The 15,461-nt window shown below is 46.1% G+C and overlaps 5 protein-coding genes across 5 annotated transcripts; 2 read left to right on the top strand and 3 right to left on the bottom strand.

Moving 5' to 3' along the window:
- Nucleotides 1–836: 836 nt before the first annotated feature.
- On the bottom strand, nt 837–4,384 carry N7469_011114 (cytoskeletal protein-binding protein SLA1; the record flags this gene model as incomplete). The annotated part of the gene is made up of 4 exons (XM_056650019.1): nt 837–862; nt 930–1,408; nt 1,452–4,012; nt 4,187–4,384. 4 exons carry the CDS (start codon nt 4,382–4,384, stop codon nt 837–839), a joined length of 3,264 nt encoding a protein of 1,087 aa, XP_056495083.1.
- Nucleotides 4,385–5,152: 768 nt separating this feature from the next.
- N7469_011115 (PRKCSH domain-containing protein) lies at nt 5,153–6,749 on the bottom strand (the record flags this gene model as incomplete). Its single annotated transcript, XM_056650020.1, has 2 exons — nt 5,153–6,568; nt 6,633–6,749. 2 exons carry the CDS (start codon nt 6,747–6,749, stop codon nt 5,153–5,155), a joined length of 1,533 nt encoding a protein of 510 aa, XP_056495084.1.
- A 1,085-nt stretch (nt 6,750–7,834) lies between these two features.
- On the top strand, nt 7,835–8,740 carry N7469_011116 (pirin family protein; the record flags this gene model as incomplete). Its single annotated transcript, XM_056650021.1, has 1 exon — nt 7,835–8,740. The coding sequence occupies one exon, from the start codon at nt 7,835–7,837 to the stop codon at nt 8,738–8,740; it is 906 nt and encodes a 301-aa protein (XP_056495085.1).
- A 134-nt stretch (nt 8,741–8,874) lies between these two features.
- On the bottom strand, nt 8,875–11,407 carry rad7 (uncharacterized protein; the record flags this gene model as incomplete). The annotated part of the gene is made up of 5 exons (XM_056650022.1): nt 8,875–9,893; nt 9,946–10,111; nt 10,180–10,697; nt 10,881–10,922; nt 11,392–11,407. The coding sequence occupies 5 exons, from the start codon at nt 11,405–11,407 to the stop codon at nt 8,875–8,877; spliced, it is 1,761 nt and encodes a 586-aa protein (XP_056495086.1).
- A 318-nt stretch (nt 11,408–11,725) lies between these two features.
- On the top strand, nt 11,726–14,988 carry N7469_011118 (DNA repair protein RAD16; the record flags this gene model as incomplete). The annotated part of the gene is made up of 6 exons (XM_056650023.1): nt 11,726–13,018; nt 13,097–13,560; nt 13,610–13,656; nt 13,708–13,834; nt 13,891–14,643; nt 14,718–14,988. The coding sequence occupies 6 exons, from the start codon at nt 11,726–11,728 to the stop codon at nt 14,986–14,988; spliced, it is 2,955 nt and encodes a 984-aa protein (XP_056495087.1).
- Between the last annotated feature and the right edge of the window lie 473 nt (nt 14,989–15,461).

Consider the following 15,461-nt stretch of genomic DNA (forward strand, 5'->3'; position numbering starts at 1 on the left):
TAGCTATAGCAGATTGGAATGAAATTGAAGTCTCTTGGAGAAATAAGAATATGTGAAATGCCCTCTTTATAGAAACATTGTTCATACTATGTAGGATTGTCAGATTTAGTCTATCCCGATGACTCATTGATGAATGGCACTAAACTAAACCCGAACTAACACTTAGTTAATGTAAAATGTAAGACGAAGGGGTCAATGCAGATGTGTAGGGGACCCGATGAGGATATTGACTCATTTATATCAAATACGTCGCTAGGATGAGATGAGTGCATGACATTACACTCGTAAAGGAGTAGTAGACTAACGTTACAAGAAAATAATTGGAAGAAACATATTATATGACTTTGCTAAGCACGCTATGTTCGAGAGAAAATGCAATATCCACAAAACACGACACCAGGCAACTTGCATCTACCAAGTATCCCGTCTATGGAAAAGCTCAAGTATTCAAGAACAAAAAGGAAATTCGGGTAGGCCGTTCGAACAAAACACAAGGAGATGGGAAGGTAACGAGGGCATTCAATAGTAAGCATTACCATCGACAAAATTACATCGGAAACATTGGGGGATATAGAATGACGGGCAGAAAACGTCCGTGATACACGGTTCATTGGCATCGGGGCCGGGGGTCATGGATGAGACGCGCTGCGTTATGGGCCATGATTATGTACGCGTTGTCGATTTTTGAAGGAGGTGGATTCAAAATGACACGCTGAGGTATGTAAAGGTCTGACTCCGATGGGTTCAACTCCGACGGACTCGCGAAGAACAAGAGTAGAGTGTCAATGGAACAGAAGGGCGGGATTATATATGCCAAAGCGTAGTTAGGCAATCTCTTAGAAGCCAAAGGGGTTGGTGGGTGCTGTTTGATTTGTTAGAATTCTGTTTCCTTATCTTTTCTATTATTAAGGGGGGATGGTTATACGCACTGGCCTGTGAGAGGTTCGCCCTGAGTCCTGTCGGCTGAGGAGCAAGCTTGGGAGGTGCTTCTGGCTTCACACCAAACCTGATGGAAGGAGGAGGACCGGTCTTTTGAGCTGTCAATGGCGCCGCCGTTGGTTGTTGAGGAATTGGAGGTACTGGCGGTGGAGACTGCTGGTTGTAGTTGTTGGCATTACCGAATCCATTCATTCCCGTTGGCTGAGGCTGCAAAGCAGGCGGGAGCATAGAGTTGATGCCAGTTTGCATAGGTTGCTGGGGCTGCGAGAAACCACCAAAGCCTGTGGGCTGAGGAGCAATGCCTTGAAAACCAGGCTGGCCATTGACATAGGGTTGTTGGTTTTGCTGCTGCTGTTGAATTCCGAATTGAGATTGAGGAGTGAATCCCGTAGGCTGAGGAATCATTCCGTTCTGGAACTGACCCTGGCCCATGAAGCCCGTAGCCTGAGGTTGCATCTGTGGTTGGAAACTCTGACCTTGAGGAACGAGTGGCGGACCAGCTTGAGGAAGACCCGTCAATTGAGCTTGCAAGGGAGGGGGCCCAAAGGAGCTTTGCTGTTGCGAAAAGTTCTGCGGCGCCGATAGAGGGCGTTGTGGAGGTGGGGGGGAGAAGCGAGTTTTGGCTCATAGTCTGAGGAGGCTGAGGACGTTGTCTGGCCTGTTGTCCAAGCTGTGCAACCTGAGCAAACAAATCCGGGGTAGCGCCTGTTGCTTGCGGCTGCTGTGGGGGCGGACTCTGAATGGCAGTTTGCTGGGGTTGAATTGCAGGGGTAGTCGAAGCCGCAGGGGCAGGCTGTGCAGGCGTAGGCTGTAAAGGAGCTTGTAGCAGAGTCAAGTCCGCCATCGCCCCAGTGGGCTGCTTCTGTACAGGAGTTGCAGCGGCCGGGGGAGATGCAGTGCCAGAAGCCTGGACTGCAGCGGGAGCTGCTGCTGCAGTTGTCGACTGCTTGGGCTGTTTCACTTCCCATGCATCATCGTCGAATCCACGTTGGACGGGTTTCTCTGGAGCTGAAGGGGTTGGAGAACTAGCAGTACGTTCCTTCTCCTTGGGCTTCGACTCATCTGCTTGTTCGAATGCCTTGGGATCTACAACATCACCAGCCTGGAGAGTAGGTGTTGGGCGTCCTTTGCGTGTGTTGTTGCGCAGCATACCACCTGGACCAGCAAAAAGACCACCTTCATCGCCATTACCAATAACCTCCTCACCCCCAAAGCTGACATTGCGAAGCTTGGACTTGGAACCAGTGCGTCCAAGAGTAGTATCTAGGTGGCGCATCACGCGTAGAATATCGCCTTCCTTCAGTCCCAGGGAGCGAAGAGTTTCAGGGGTGATATCAGGCAAGACAGACTCATCCATTGAATCCTTGAGGAAATTCTGCGCATATCGTTCACATTGATGTGGACCAACACCGGATTTCAGGAAAAGATCGAACCAGTCATACTCAGGGCGTTGAACAGAGGCACCTGCAGCGCCCTTGGGATCAGAAGTGGCTCGGTCCCGAATGCTGGACAGAGGCTTATCCTCGTCCAAGGAAACACCCGCAGCCCTTTCCACATACTCCAGGTCCTCGACGGACATCTTGGCAACTGGCACTGCAATCTTAATGCCATTGACCTTGTGAAGATGGATTTTTCCATCCTGGAGACCAATGAATTGCGCTTCAACTGTAAATGCTTTGGTACGGTCTGTCCATTTTCTGACTTTGCTTGCATCGGGCTTTGTCTTGTGACTCGACTTGCTATCACGCTTGCGGTGTTGTTTTTCAGATGAGTCCATTGAGTCGGTTCTGGGCTTGCCCATTGCAGCCTTGGCCAAACGAGCCTCCTCCAGACGGTTCCTTTCCACGGAAGACATGCCTGATTCAGTTCCAGCTGGGGGTGCTTGGCTCACAAATCCGGTCACTTCAACGTAGCTGCTAGGAACAACGCCTTCCTTTCCATTCTTCAATCTCTTGACCATCCACCATTCTTCGGATTTGCTATCGTCGACGATGATGACTTCGTCACCCACAGCCACTGTCACCTCATCATCGCCTTGGGCCATGAAATCATACAGGATCTGACCCTTCTTTTGACCGCCACCTCCCTTTCCAGCAGCAATAACTTCTCGAAGACCTTCGGCCTTGTAGGCACCAGCAATCTCACCAAGCGCAGCCACGATCTCTTGAGCCGTGTCTTTAGCGCCAGCGTGGAAATCAATGCTTTTGCTAGGTCGGACCAAGTCGACAAAGACATGTTTGCCTTCAATAGAATAATGCGTCAGCTTGTCAGCTGTCCATTCCTGCTGATTATCATCACCCTCGGGAGAAATGAAAATAATCCCGGTCACCATGTTGATTCCTATTGTAGTAGGCATCTTCTTTCGCTTGCCCATGACCTCGACCATCTCATTAATATTGTACAAGTGGTAACCTGAGGGTGACCGCGGCGTCAATTCCCCAGCTCGGTTGAAAGGGGGAGATTCCTTGACATGTGTTTTGTCTTGAAAGTTGGGAGATGCCACCTGAGGACGAGGAGGACGAGACGGCGTAGCCTCAGGCGAATATGGTTCCATTGGCGTGGAGAACTGTAACTGTTCTGATGGCGGACGCTGTGGTAGGCTAGGTGGAGGTCCTTCGCGATCGATTTGGTTATGGTCATTTGACGGACGAGTAGGCAGCTGAGGAGGTGGCGATTCCTCGCGTGTGGGTTCAGAGTAGGTGCCGGCGGGGGCATGTTGCTTGTGAATAATATCCGCAATCGCAGCAGCCGCGGGGTTCTGCGCAGTATCGATAGGAGGCGGCGAAGGGGAAACGTCATCTTCCTCTGCTGGCGGAGCAGCCGGTCGTTGCGGGAGAGATGGCGCCGGAGGCTCTGCAGGTGGAGGAGGTACAGCAGTTTGAGATGGAGACCCCTCAATCAACTCGATGTAATTTGACGGTGCGAATCCATAATCCGAATTGACACCTACCAATGTCCAATCCGGATCTGATGTGTCGAAGACCACTAACTCGGCATCTTCGGAAAAGGAAACCTCTTCATCTGTTTGCCGTGTATAGTCAAACAGGGCCTTGGCATGGTATGTGGGTTGCGCCTATTATCATCACAATAGTCATCAGTATGGAGTCCAATTCTTTGAATATACCATCTTGCACCTCTAATAACTCAAATGCCGAATGCCCTTCCTGATCGCCATCTCTCGATCGCCTTACAAGGCACGAGTCGGATGAGTTCTCCTTGCAGCTTATGCCTGTCCTGGGATGCTCACCTCTTCCACGTAATTATTAGGGACTAAACCTTCCGGTTCATCCTCATCCTCCCGATCTGCCTTCTTCTTGGCTTTCCACCAATCATCTTCGGCACTCTTTTCCAAAATATAGAGTAAATCGCCTTCGCGAATCTCCAATTCGCCTTCTCCCTGAGGCTGGTAGTCATACACAGCCGAGTAGACGCCGAGAAACCCCATCGTGAGCGGGGGCAGACGGAGGGACGAAGACGAGAAAAGCCGAGGTATCTAGACGATCTGTTGTGTTTCTCGGAGATATGATCCAACTCCTAGCACTGCGAACAATGCCGCGATTGAGGGGTCAACTCCGACTCGAAGGAAGTGGGATTGCGAATGCGGTAATATCGGAGAGGCCGCGTGGTGACGGGGGGGGTATGTCCAACCTTGGCACTGGAAGAACAAGGGAGGAGGGATATAGAGAGAAAAAAGGGGGGGAGAAATGAAAGGAGCCCAAATGGAACCAACCAAGAAAGAAAGGATGGGAGGTTGGGAAAAGATCAAGTGGTTTCACTGAAGATCCCAAGAGGTTCAAGTTGCAGTTGGAATCGAATCAGGGAGGGAAAGGTGGGCCGGTCACGTTCTCTCCGCTTTACTCATAAACTATACATTATCCTCTACATTAGGTGTATATGAGATTGGATTGAATTATATTATATATGTTCTATGTAGTATATTATATTTATATCTTATCTCAGATTTAATTATATAGTTAATGATAATAATAATATTAATTATTATTATAATACTATTCTATTCTCCCATCCCCACTCAGCTTGGCGCTGACGTCTTCGGGCATGAAGCTAACCGGCCGTTCCTGGAATCATGTTGATATTGGATATAAACATGTAAATACACCAGTATACTATGATATGAATGTGTACATTTATCACAGATATGACAAGGTATCACCTTAATCCATGTTAAATAACTAATACTATACAATTTCCATCATAGTTCATCTTTAAAGAGTTCTTCACTACCCTCTTCCTCCCCCTCCTCCGATGAGCCTCCTTTCTCTGCTGGGGGCGCTTCGTTGAACTCCTGTTTTGCCTCCGACAACTTTTCCGATGGATTCTTCTCCGTTTGAGGTGTAGTCTCTCCTTGCTGTGATTGCTGCTGCTGCGGTTGCTCAGCAGCTTTAACCTCATCATCGGCAACAACACCTTGGAACTTAATCACCCCATTGTTCTCCAAGACCACTTCAAGAGTCCAATCTTTGCCTTCTGCAAGTTCATCCAGTCGTTTCTGCATCGACTCGAGCTTATTCTCGTCAAGTTCATACTTCTTCAACAATTGTTTGGACACGAGTTGAATCTGACCATTCTCCCGCTTCACAACCGCCTCTGTACGCTCCTCACTAGTCATAGCAACACGACCCTTTTCAATCACTTTACCCTCCATCCCAACTTTCTTCCGACCACCAACCTCAATCCCACCAACAACCTGAACTCTCTCGAGTTCAACAGCAGATGCGGCATCCGCCAATTGTTCCGATTGATACCAGTCTCTCATAGCTTCCCAATCCGCCACATCATTGGGCATGAGGATTTCACGACATTGAATATCATGTATCTCATCCTGTTGGGGTGGCAAGAAAGCAACATCATCACAGAGACGAGGAGTGTAGATAACCATCAAATATGAACAAGTCGTTAGTTCTTTGATCCAGCCAATTTGATCTGTGGATTGTGGATGACAGTGAAATTGCACCTCTACCCTGCGAGCTCGCCCTGTCAGGTCACACGTCGTGCCACCTTGTAAATGCTGCACCAAATATCGCGAGCCGCCTTTTGTATGTAACTCTGCCACATCCGTCTGTGACGACTGCTTTTCCTGCTGCTGCTGATCCTTCATATGGGCCGGGAATTGACCCAGAATAAATGAGCTAGTAGTGGGATCCTCCATCGGCGGATACTGGGGTACATTACGCCCAGCGGGGAGTGCATGGAATTGCTTAATTTGTTTCCGATAACAGAATGAGTATGACCACCATCCAGAGAAGTAGTACATGCATTTCCCTTCCATCTCGCGGAGGAGCTCGAGACCTCGATCCGTTGCGCGCGCTAATTCCTTTTGTTGTTCCGCCTCGTTCGCGTGATTGCTCGTCGTAGTGTTGATGTCGTCCTTTGTGACCTGTGGAATTTGGCAGAGAAGACGTCGATCATCCATTATCATTTCTTCATAGGCGTATGTTGGGGGATTCCCGTCTTCATCGTGTGCCGCATCTTCTGTCCGCATATTGGAATATATTTGCGTATCCTTTTGATTATGGGTAAATCCTTCTTCTGCAGCTTTATCTTGCGCTCGAAGGAGTTTCTCTGCCGTGGAATCGAGGATATACTCGTCCGGGAATACGACTCGGTACTAGTCACGAATCAATTAGCGCAAATACTTTGTGAGGGGAGTGCTCTTCATAACTTCCGCTTACCTGCGGATAGGCAAGAAGGTCGTCATGGATATTAAATGGTTTTTTAGCAGCCCAGGCGCTTGATGCGACACATGCCCAGGTCAGCCATGGGACCAGGCTCCGCCTTGATGGGCCCATGATGCGCTTGTTGTATTATGTAGGGAGGCGACAGTAGAAGCTTGAGTCGGTGGAATAAGGGCTAGGCGTTTCCCGCCGGGATTCACAGGGGAAGTGGAAGGAAATAGTAATTCATGCGACTGAGTGGGTGGATTATAGTAGAAATGGAGAGGAACGTGGTTGAAGCTCTGAAGTGGAAATGGGCGGAGAGCTGCTCCGTGGCCTTATCTGATAATCCCCGCGTATTACTAGAGTATTAGATGCAGTACATTATGAGCAAACAACAATCAGAATGTGTATGATGAGTAGAAGCGGGAAATAAAAAGCTACAATTGAGATTGCCAATGTTATAATTCTCGAAAAGATTAATTTGATTAAGCATAATTATTTCATGTTCATGTTCCTCAATATAGTGTTGACCATCAAGTCACGAGACCCTTCACTATGTAAACTGAGCACTTCGTTGGTATCGATTATACAGTATATGGTTGTCTGATACTATCCATTCATCTCCAATGTCTACTAGAAGACTCTGACCTGCCAAAAGTAGGTTTCTCCAATTTCACGCTATGTTTGAATATTATCATCATTCTTAGTTTATAATTATGAGTAGATGGTTGAGAAGGATTGGACTAACTGCTTACTGCATGATGAGTCACGTGGGTAAAACTGCCTTCAAATCTAGAGATTAATGCTAACCGTATCGAGACTAGCTGCTGACATAGAATTGGTCAGCTTAGTAATTTCCAAAAGCAACATGATTGGTCAATCTCGCTGACTGATGTCTGACAAGTTGCTTTGCAATTGTTTCGCATCAATCAGAATTTATGAAGATTGACTAAACTTATATATATTCCTTGATAATGATTCAATAAAAAAAAAGAGAGAACCTTCGAGTCTAATCATACAATCAATATAAAAGGCCCCCATCTCGTCCATGAAGATACTTCTCCCTCTTCTAATTTGCATCATCGCAATCATTACATATCATCCTCAAATCAAGGACGCGTTAACAACTTTCCTCCAAAAGTACACCCCAACAACAAGTCTCATTACCCCCCCAAGAAGAACAAGCAACAACCTCAATCACCCCGCAAATATCCAACATGTCCACAGCCCGCGCAATCCGCAACGTCTTTCTCGCAATCGAACAAGCCGAAGGCGCAGGAGCCCGCGTCCGTCGTTCCATCGGGACCCCCAAATTACGCAACTTCAGCCCATTCCTCATGCTGGATCACTTCACCATTGGAAAAGGAGCAGGGTTCCCCGATCATCCTCATCGAGGCCAAGAAACAATCACATACCTTCTGTCCGGCGGCGTCGATCATGAAGATTTCGCAGGAAATAAAGGAACAATTGGTCCAGGCGATTTACAATTCATGACAGCTGGTCGTGGAATCATGCATGCGGAAATGCCACACGAGAATAAAGACGGAAGTCCTAATGTCGGTATGCAATTGTGGGTTGATCTCCCGCAGAAACTCAAGATGTGTGAGCCTCGGTATCGGGATCTTCGTGCTGAAGAGATTCCTATCGCTACCGCCGACGAAGGACGTGTTAGTGTGAAGGTTATCTCCGGTCAATCTTATGGAGTTGATTCCGTTCGGGATCTGGCTTATACACCTGTCTGGATTCTAGACGTGACGGTTCAACCCGGAGGAAAACTCTCACAGACTTTACCGAAGGGTTGGAATACCTTTGCTTATACGTTATCCGGAGAAGCGATTTTCGGATCAAATGACTCAACTCGTATTGTGAAGGAATTTCATAATGTTGTTTTTGAACAATCTGGTGATTATGTGGAGGTTTCTGTTCCGGATAATGCGGAGTCTGAGGCTCGATTTATGATTGTTTCGGGTCAACCACTTGATCAGAAGGTTGTTCAGTATGGACCTTTTGTGTTGAATAGTCAGGAAGAGGTTTATCAGGCTATGGTTGATTTCCAGAGTGCTTCGAATGGATTTGAGAAATCGCGGAATTGGCAGAGTGAGATTGGGAAGAGAATGGCTTGATTCAGTGATGTACTGCTTGTATACTATTATACCATTGGAGATGAGTTATGATTTCAGATTTTTGTCATATTTGAGTATGTTTTAAATAATACACTTTGTATCACCAGATATCAGTCTAGATTTTCTCATAAGGTTTAAACAGTCTCTTGTAGAATACCCTCAACCGTAAGTTTAGCACGAACAGTTCCAACAACAACCACACCTCGAGGTACTTTTAGATCCTGAATCTTGAAGCACCCAAAGACAACAAATTTCGTAAGAGCCGGACAGCAGGCTAAGATACGCTGTGCAATGTAATCATTTACATTCCCATTAAAGGAAATATCAAGCTCCTTCAAGTGAGGATATTGCTTATTCTCAGCAAACACCGTCTCATAGGCATCACATGAGATATGGCGACATGATGCAATATTTAATGACTCAATCCTCGAACCAGAGTGTTCCATCAGAGCGATGAAACCATCCGAAGCAAGACCGACTGGTTCAGGGGGACCAGCAGGATTGGACATGTCGACATCTCTCAACCCATGGAAATCCACACATGTTAATGCGGGATTGGACCAGTTGCGGAAAAGTGAGGCGACCGCTGAATCAGTAAAGAGATCGTTATTGGTAAGTCGAAGCTTGATAAGTTGATGACAATGCTCATGGATAGATTGCAGCAAACGGTCATCAGAGTTCTTGAAATCTTCCAAAGACAATGACTGAAGATTAGACCCGATTGATGAGATAATTTGAAGCAAAGGCTCTGGTTCAGTATCTCGAAGAAAGCATAGTGAAAGGTACTTTAATGTCTTGAGAGATGAAATCGCCGTTAAAGTTGCATCGCCGATCTTTTCAACATATTTCAACTTCAGACGTTCAATCCCAGTACAATATTCACACATGATCCGAGCTGTTTCATCATCAAAGGCAGCATTCAAGTTCCAAAGTTTCAGACTTTGAAGTCGTGGCCCTATCTTAGTAAATACTTGACGCCAGCATTCATCTGTTACCAAGTTTGGAGAATCCAGATGTAGATCTCGAATGGATTCATTGTTTTCAATCATGTAATAGAAAATGTGGTCCTTCATAGGAGTGACGAATCGTAAATTCAGTTTTGTCAAGTCGGGCATCATTGCAAGGATCTTGTGATAATCGTCCGTTTCCAGACCTGATATAATCAGCATCATATGTTATGTGAAGTGGAGAAAGGGTTCACATACGGGCACAGTCATAAATATTCAGCTCTTTGTGAGTTCTTCGAAGGAACAGGTTCAAGATCTTCGAACTGACTGCTCGTCTTCTGGAGAGAATCTGGCTGAGACGACGCATCACGGGGGGAGGCAAGTCACCGAATTCTTCGACGTCTTCGATATTTTCAGCAACTTTCTATACAGAAATTAGCCACAGATTCCCCTCTAATCAACTAGGTTAGACTACATTGATCAAGAACATACCTTAATGCACATCTCAAGTAAACTCTGGGCACCATGTATAGCCTCTCCATCTAACAACTTGCTTTGATTTTGACGACGACCAATCCCAGATCCACGCTTTTTTGCAGGGGCTTTCTTGTTATTATTCGCTTGATTCTTCGAGCAATCGGCACAAAGAAGACCACCCGCCGGGCCAGTCTTACTATACGGAGTAACCGTAAACCGTTTCCCACAATTCTCACAATTCTCCAACTGACCAGGTGCCGGACGAGACTTCTCATCAGCCATTTCATTGGCAAGAAGATCATCATCATCATCAGGTTCACCAGTCCTTCGAGACTTGCGACGGGCAAATTCCTTGCTCTTCTTAATTCTATCGATTGTTTGTTGTCGTTTGCGCTTTTTGGCCTTGTCTTCGGGAGACTCCGGTTCGGGGTGGAAATCAGCGTCATTTTCGGCTTCAGCGGCTTGTTCTGCTTCTTCGTTTGCTTGTTGATTTGCTTCTGCTACTCTTCGATCATAATCGTCGCGAATTTGGGCTGCGGAGATGTTGTTTGACTGATTATTAGCATACCACCGCAGGCCACCGGAAGATTGAGGATTCACTCACAGCAAGGAAATCAGTCAAGGCGGAATGTCTATCGATTGTTAGTTCTCTTCTTCTCTTCTTTTGTATATATCACCCTCAGTGCCAGGTGATATCAATCAATCAGGGAACATACGGGCCCCGAATGTTCCTGCTTCTCGCCGCACGTCGATCAGCCCTGACAAGAATTAGTACTCCGCTATTCTGAATAATCCTGCATCATCTGGACTTGTTACTCACATAGCGAACTATCAATAACACTTCAAGGCTTGCTGAACGGGAGTAGAGGAGTGTTAAAGGGGAGTGTTGAATGTATGAAGTCACGCGGCACTTTCGCGTTGCACTTTACGCGCTTATCTTTTTTGATAAGAAGACAACGCGTGGACGATCGATCGGGTTGTACAGTTGAGTACGATGTATTCAAGAGTTGATCGGAATGAAAAGAATATAAATGAGATCACTAGAAGAATATTTTATGATTGTTAAAGGGAGGGAGGAATAAAAAGAAAAGAAAAGAAAAAAACTCGGACTCGCCCGAACGAAGAGTTTTTCTGGTTCAGGCACTTTTTTTGCTTTCGATCGATCATCTTCCATTTTTGCCTCCTTTTCTCTTTCTTTCTTCTTCTTCTCATCTTCTGTCTACTTACTGGATTGCTGCCTCATTTACTCTCGTTTTTTCTCTTTTTCTATTGATTCACGCCTTTCGATTATTCCCCCTGATCGATTCGCGTGATATCTTTTTCTCGTCCTTTCTGGTCTACAGTGTCTACTGTATGTAACGAAGTCTCCGGATCTTTTCGTCAGAGTCTTCCCTCCTCTTTATTCCCTGCTAAATGTGAATGTTAAATGTGAATGGCTCAACTAACTCTCAGGCAGACCCAACTAAATCGACGCTCGTTGTTTACTCCTCTCGTTATCCTCTCGCTCCCCCGTTCTTCCGTCTCTCCGGTCTCCCGTCTGACTCCCTGCTGATCAATCAACATGCGAAGAAGATCTCAAGCAAGGTTGATCCCCGATTCGGAGGATGATGCACCCCTTCCAACTGAGACGTCATGGCGAGGCTCATCGCGAAATCGATCAGGGTCTCGACGAAGGGGCGGGTCATCACATACCAATTCCCGGACCCACCGCGTCATTCAAGATTCCGATCAAGATCAGGATCAGGATGAAGACCCGATCAATTCCATCAGTCCAAGAAAGACAAGAAGCAGGGCGGCACCAAAGATTGAGGTTGTGGTGCCTGGCAAGAAGACAGAGTCACCATCTGATTCGACTGCGAGCAGCTCTCGCGATGTTCGGTCTCCTGATGAAACACCCGGGACGACCACACCAGCCACTAGTGTTGGTGTCGGCGCTGAATCGGAGATCAAGTTGCCTCGAACTCGCGTCAATGCAACTGCTCGGGCTCAACAGATTCGTTCCACGACCCGACCGACACAGGCTTTGCAGCGAGGTACGAAGAGATCCGCATCTTCCATGTCAGCCGCCAATACCAAAGACGATGCTGCCCTAGCCGAGGCACTTCAGAATGAGGAATACATGGCATCGGTTCCAGCTGCTAAGAAGCAAAAAACTAGAAGGCAGAGTCGATCGAAGGCGAGCCGTTTCGACTCTTGGGAGGATGGGTTTTCAGACGAGACACTGGGAGAGGAACTCCTCTCTGGGATGTCGGACCAAGACCCGTATTCATCTGTAGGAGAAGACTCGGCGACACCTTCATTAGTCTCGGATTTTGATGACGATTCGGATCCGGATGAGAATGATTATCAGGCAGGAATCAGACGAGGACGTGCCCCTGCATTGGCACGTCGTACATCTCAGGGTCCATCACATCATCATCACCCACCGCTCGACTTCTATGATAGTCAAGACGCAGAGGAATACTCTGAAGTTGATCCTGGTGATCTCCCACCCAGCTGGGATGACATGCGCAAAAGCCAGCGAATGATGAGAGAGCGAAAAAAGTTGATATCGAAACACCCAGTCGTTGACACGATGTGGGAGGAGCTTAAGGCGCAACCCATTCTTTCTCCACCTCCAGCCCAACAACCACCATCTATCACTCGAAAGCTGAAACCTTTCCAATTGGAGGGATTGAGCTGGATGATTGAGCAGGAGAAATCCTCGTATCGGGGTGGTTTGTTAGGTGATGAGATGGGAATGGGGAAGACGATCCAAGCTGTGTCTCTCATCATGTCGGATTATCCACAGCCAAATCCTACTCTTGTCATTGTGCCTCCAGTTGCTTTGATGCAATGGCAGAAGGAGATTCAGGTTTGTTCTTGATTCCCGGTCCAGCATGCTGCTGCTGCTGCTATTGATGATGATGATTGACTGACATGATTGCAATAGGAATACACAGATGGTAAACTGAAAGTGCTCGTGTATCACGGTTCCGACTCCAAGGTCAAAAAGCTCACCGAGTCGGATCTCCGTAAATACGACGTGATTATGATTTCTTACTCGAGTCTGGAATCCATCCATCGCAAGCAAGAGAAAGGTTGGACTCGCGCTGGTGGGACCGTCAAGGCAGACAGTGTCATCCACTGCATCGACTATCACCGGCTCATCCTTGATGAAGCTCACAGCATCAAGCAACGGACCACCGGCGTCGCCAAGGCCTGCTTTGCCTTGAAGGCTTCATTCAAATGGTGTCTTTCAGGAACTCCCGTGCAAAATCGAATTGGTGAATTCTTTTCACTCCTTCGATTTTTACAGCTCCGACCATTCGCCAGTTATTTCTGCAAGCAATGTCCTTGCGAGGAACTTCAATGGATGGCAGATAAACATGGTCGTTGTACTAAGTGTTCCCATACGTATGTGATATTCCACTAGATTGTGAATGAAATTGCTAACAGCTCATAGGGGTTTCAATCATATCTCCGTTTTCAATAAAGAGATCCTGAATCCAAGTAAGTTGCAGGTAATAGACTAGTTGATGACACTTGCTAACTTCTATCTAGTCACCGATGGAAGAACCACTAGTGAGCGTAAGGAAGGCTTGGAAAAGCTCCGTCTGATCACTGATCATATTATGCTTCGACGATTGAAAGAAGAGCATACTTCATCGATGGAACTTCCTCCAAAACGGTAATACCTCAACACAACCAGTGAAAAAAAAAATAGAAAAATACTAATTGATTCAGAATTACACTTCACAACGAATTCTTCGGCGAAATCGAGCATGACTTTTCACGGAGTATCATGACCAACACAACCCGCCAGTTCGATACATACGTGAGCCGTGGTGTAATGCTCAACAATTACGCCAACATTTTCGGTCTCATCATGCAAATGCGCCAAGTAGCAAACCACCCTGATTTAATTCTTAAAAAACAATCACAATCTGGTCAAAATGTTCTTGTCTGTTCAATCTGCGATGAACCCGCCGAAGACGCAATTCAATCTCGCTGTCGCCACGATTTCTGCCGACAATGCGTCACAAATTATCTCGAATCCTTCGATTCCAAAAACACCGCAGATTGTCCACGATGTCACATCAGTCTATCAATTGATCTCGAACAACCAACCAAAGAACAAGAAACGGAAGATGTCAAGAAAACATCCATCATCAATCGGATATCAATGGATAACTGGACATCCTCGACAAAGATCGAAACACTCTTGTACGAATTATATCGACAAAGAAGTAAAAGTCATACGCCGAAGTCGATTATTTTCTCACAATTCACCTCGATGCTTCAACTTGTTGAATGGAGATTACGACATGCGGGTTTTAATACGGTCATGCTGGATGGTACGATGACACCTGCTCAACGACAGAACTCGATTAATCATTTCATGAGTAATGCCGATGTGGAAGTTTTCCTTGTCTCATTGAAAGCCGGTGGTGTTGCACTTAACTTGACTGAAGCATCTCGAGTGTTTATTGTAGATCCGTGAGTCTCTCTCCCCTTCTCCCCCCTTTTCTCCTCGCCCGCCATACCGTATGACTTGCTAACGCAGTGCATAGATGGTGGAATCCAGCCGCAGAATGGCAAAGTGCAGATCGAAGTCACAGAATCGGACAACAAAGACCATGCGTAATCACAAGACTTACAATTGAAGATTCTGTAGAATCACGCATTGTCCAATTACAAGAGAAAAAAGCGAATTTGATTCGAGGCACGATTAATAAGGATCAAGCGGCTGCTTTGGAGAAGTTGACGCCGGAGGATATGCAATTTTTGTTTAGGGGGGTCTTAACCTCTCGCTCTCTCTTTAATTTCTATGTTGATGTCTAGATTGTACATGGACATGTTATTAGGTACTCTGCATTGTATGAGAATTATGATTATGATATATTGCTATTATTTTACTCTATCTTTATTCTCCTCATCACTCTATATACCCTACTCTATATACCCTACTCTATATACCCTACTCTATATACCCTACTCTATATACCCTACTCTATATACCCTACTCTATATACCCTATTCTATAGTATAAGTATACTCCCTACATCTTCTATCTGTTTAATCTAAAATCTTCTAGTTACCCTCCCTACTTATTCTATGTCTATGTTCTAGTCTCATTCTATCATAGATATTCTCTCAATTCTACTATTCTATTCTACTACTGTATGTAACGACTAAACGCCACATCGTCAATCTCCACTCGACGTCATGCTGCATTGTACTCCATCATCAACCATCTTATTCTTATCTATTTACTTATGTTCTATCCACATATTAACTAGTAATTCAATAAATAT

This window comes from Penicillium citrinum, assembly GCF_028827155.1.
Source record: "Penicillium citrinum strain IBT 23319 chromosome Unknown utg000010l:1.0-1229701.0:1.0-1230130.0, whole genome shotgun sequence".
Lineage (NCBI taxonomy): Eukaryota > Fungi > Ascomycota > Eurotiomycetes > Eurotiales > Aspergillaceae > Penicillium > Penicillium citrinum.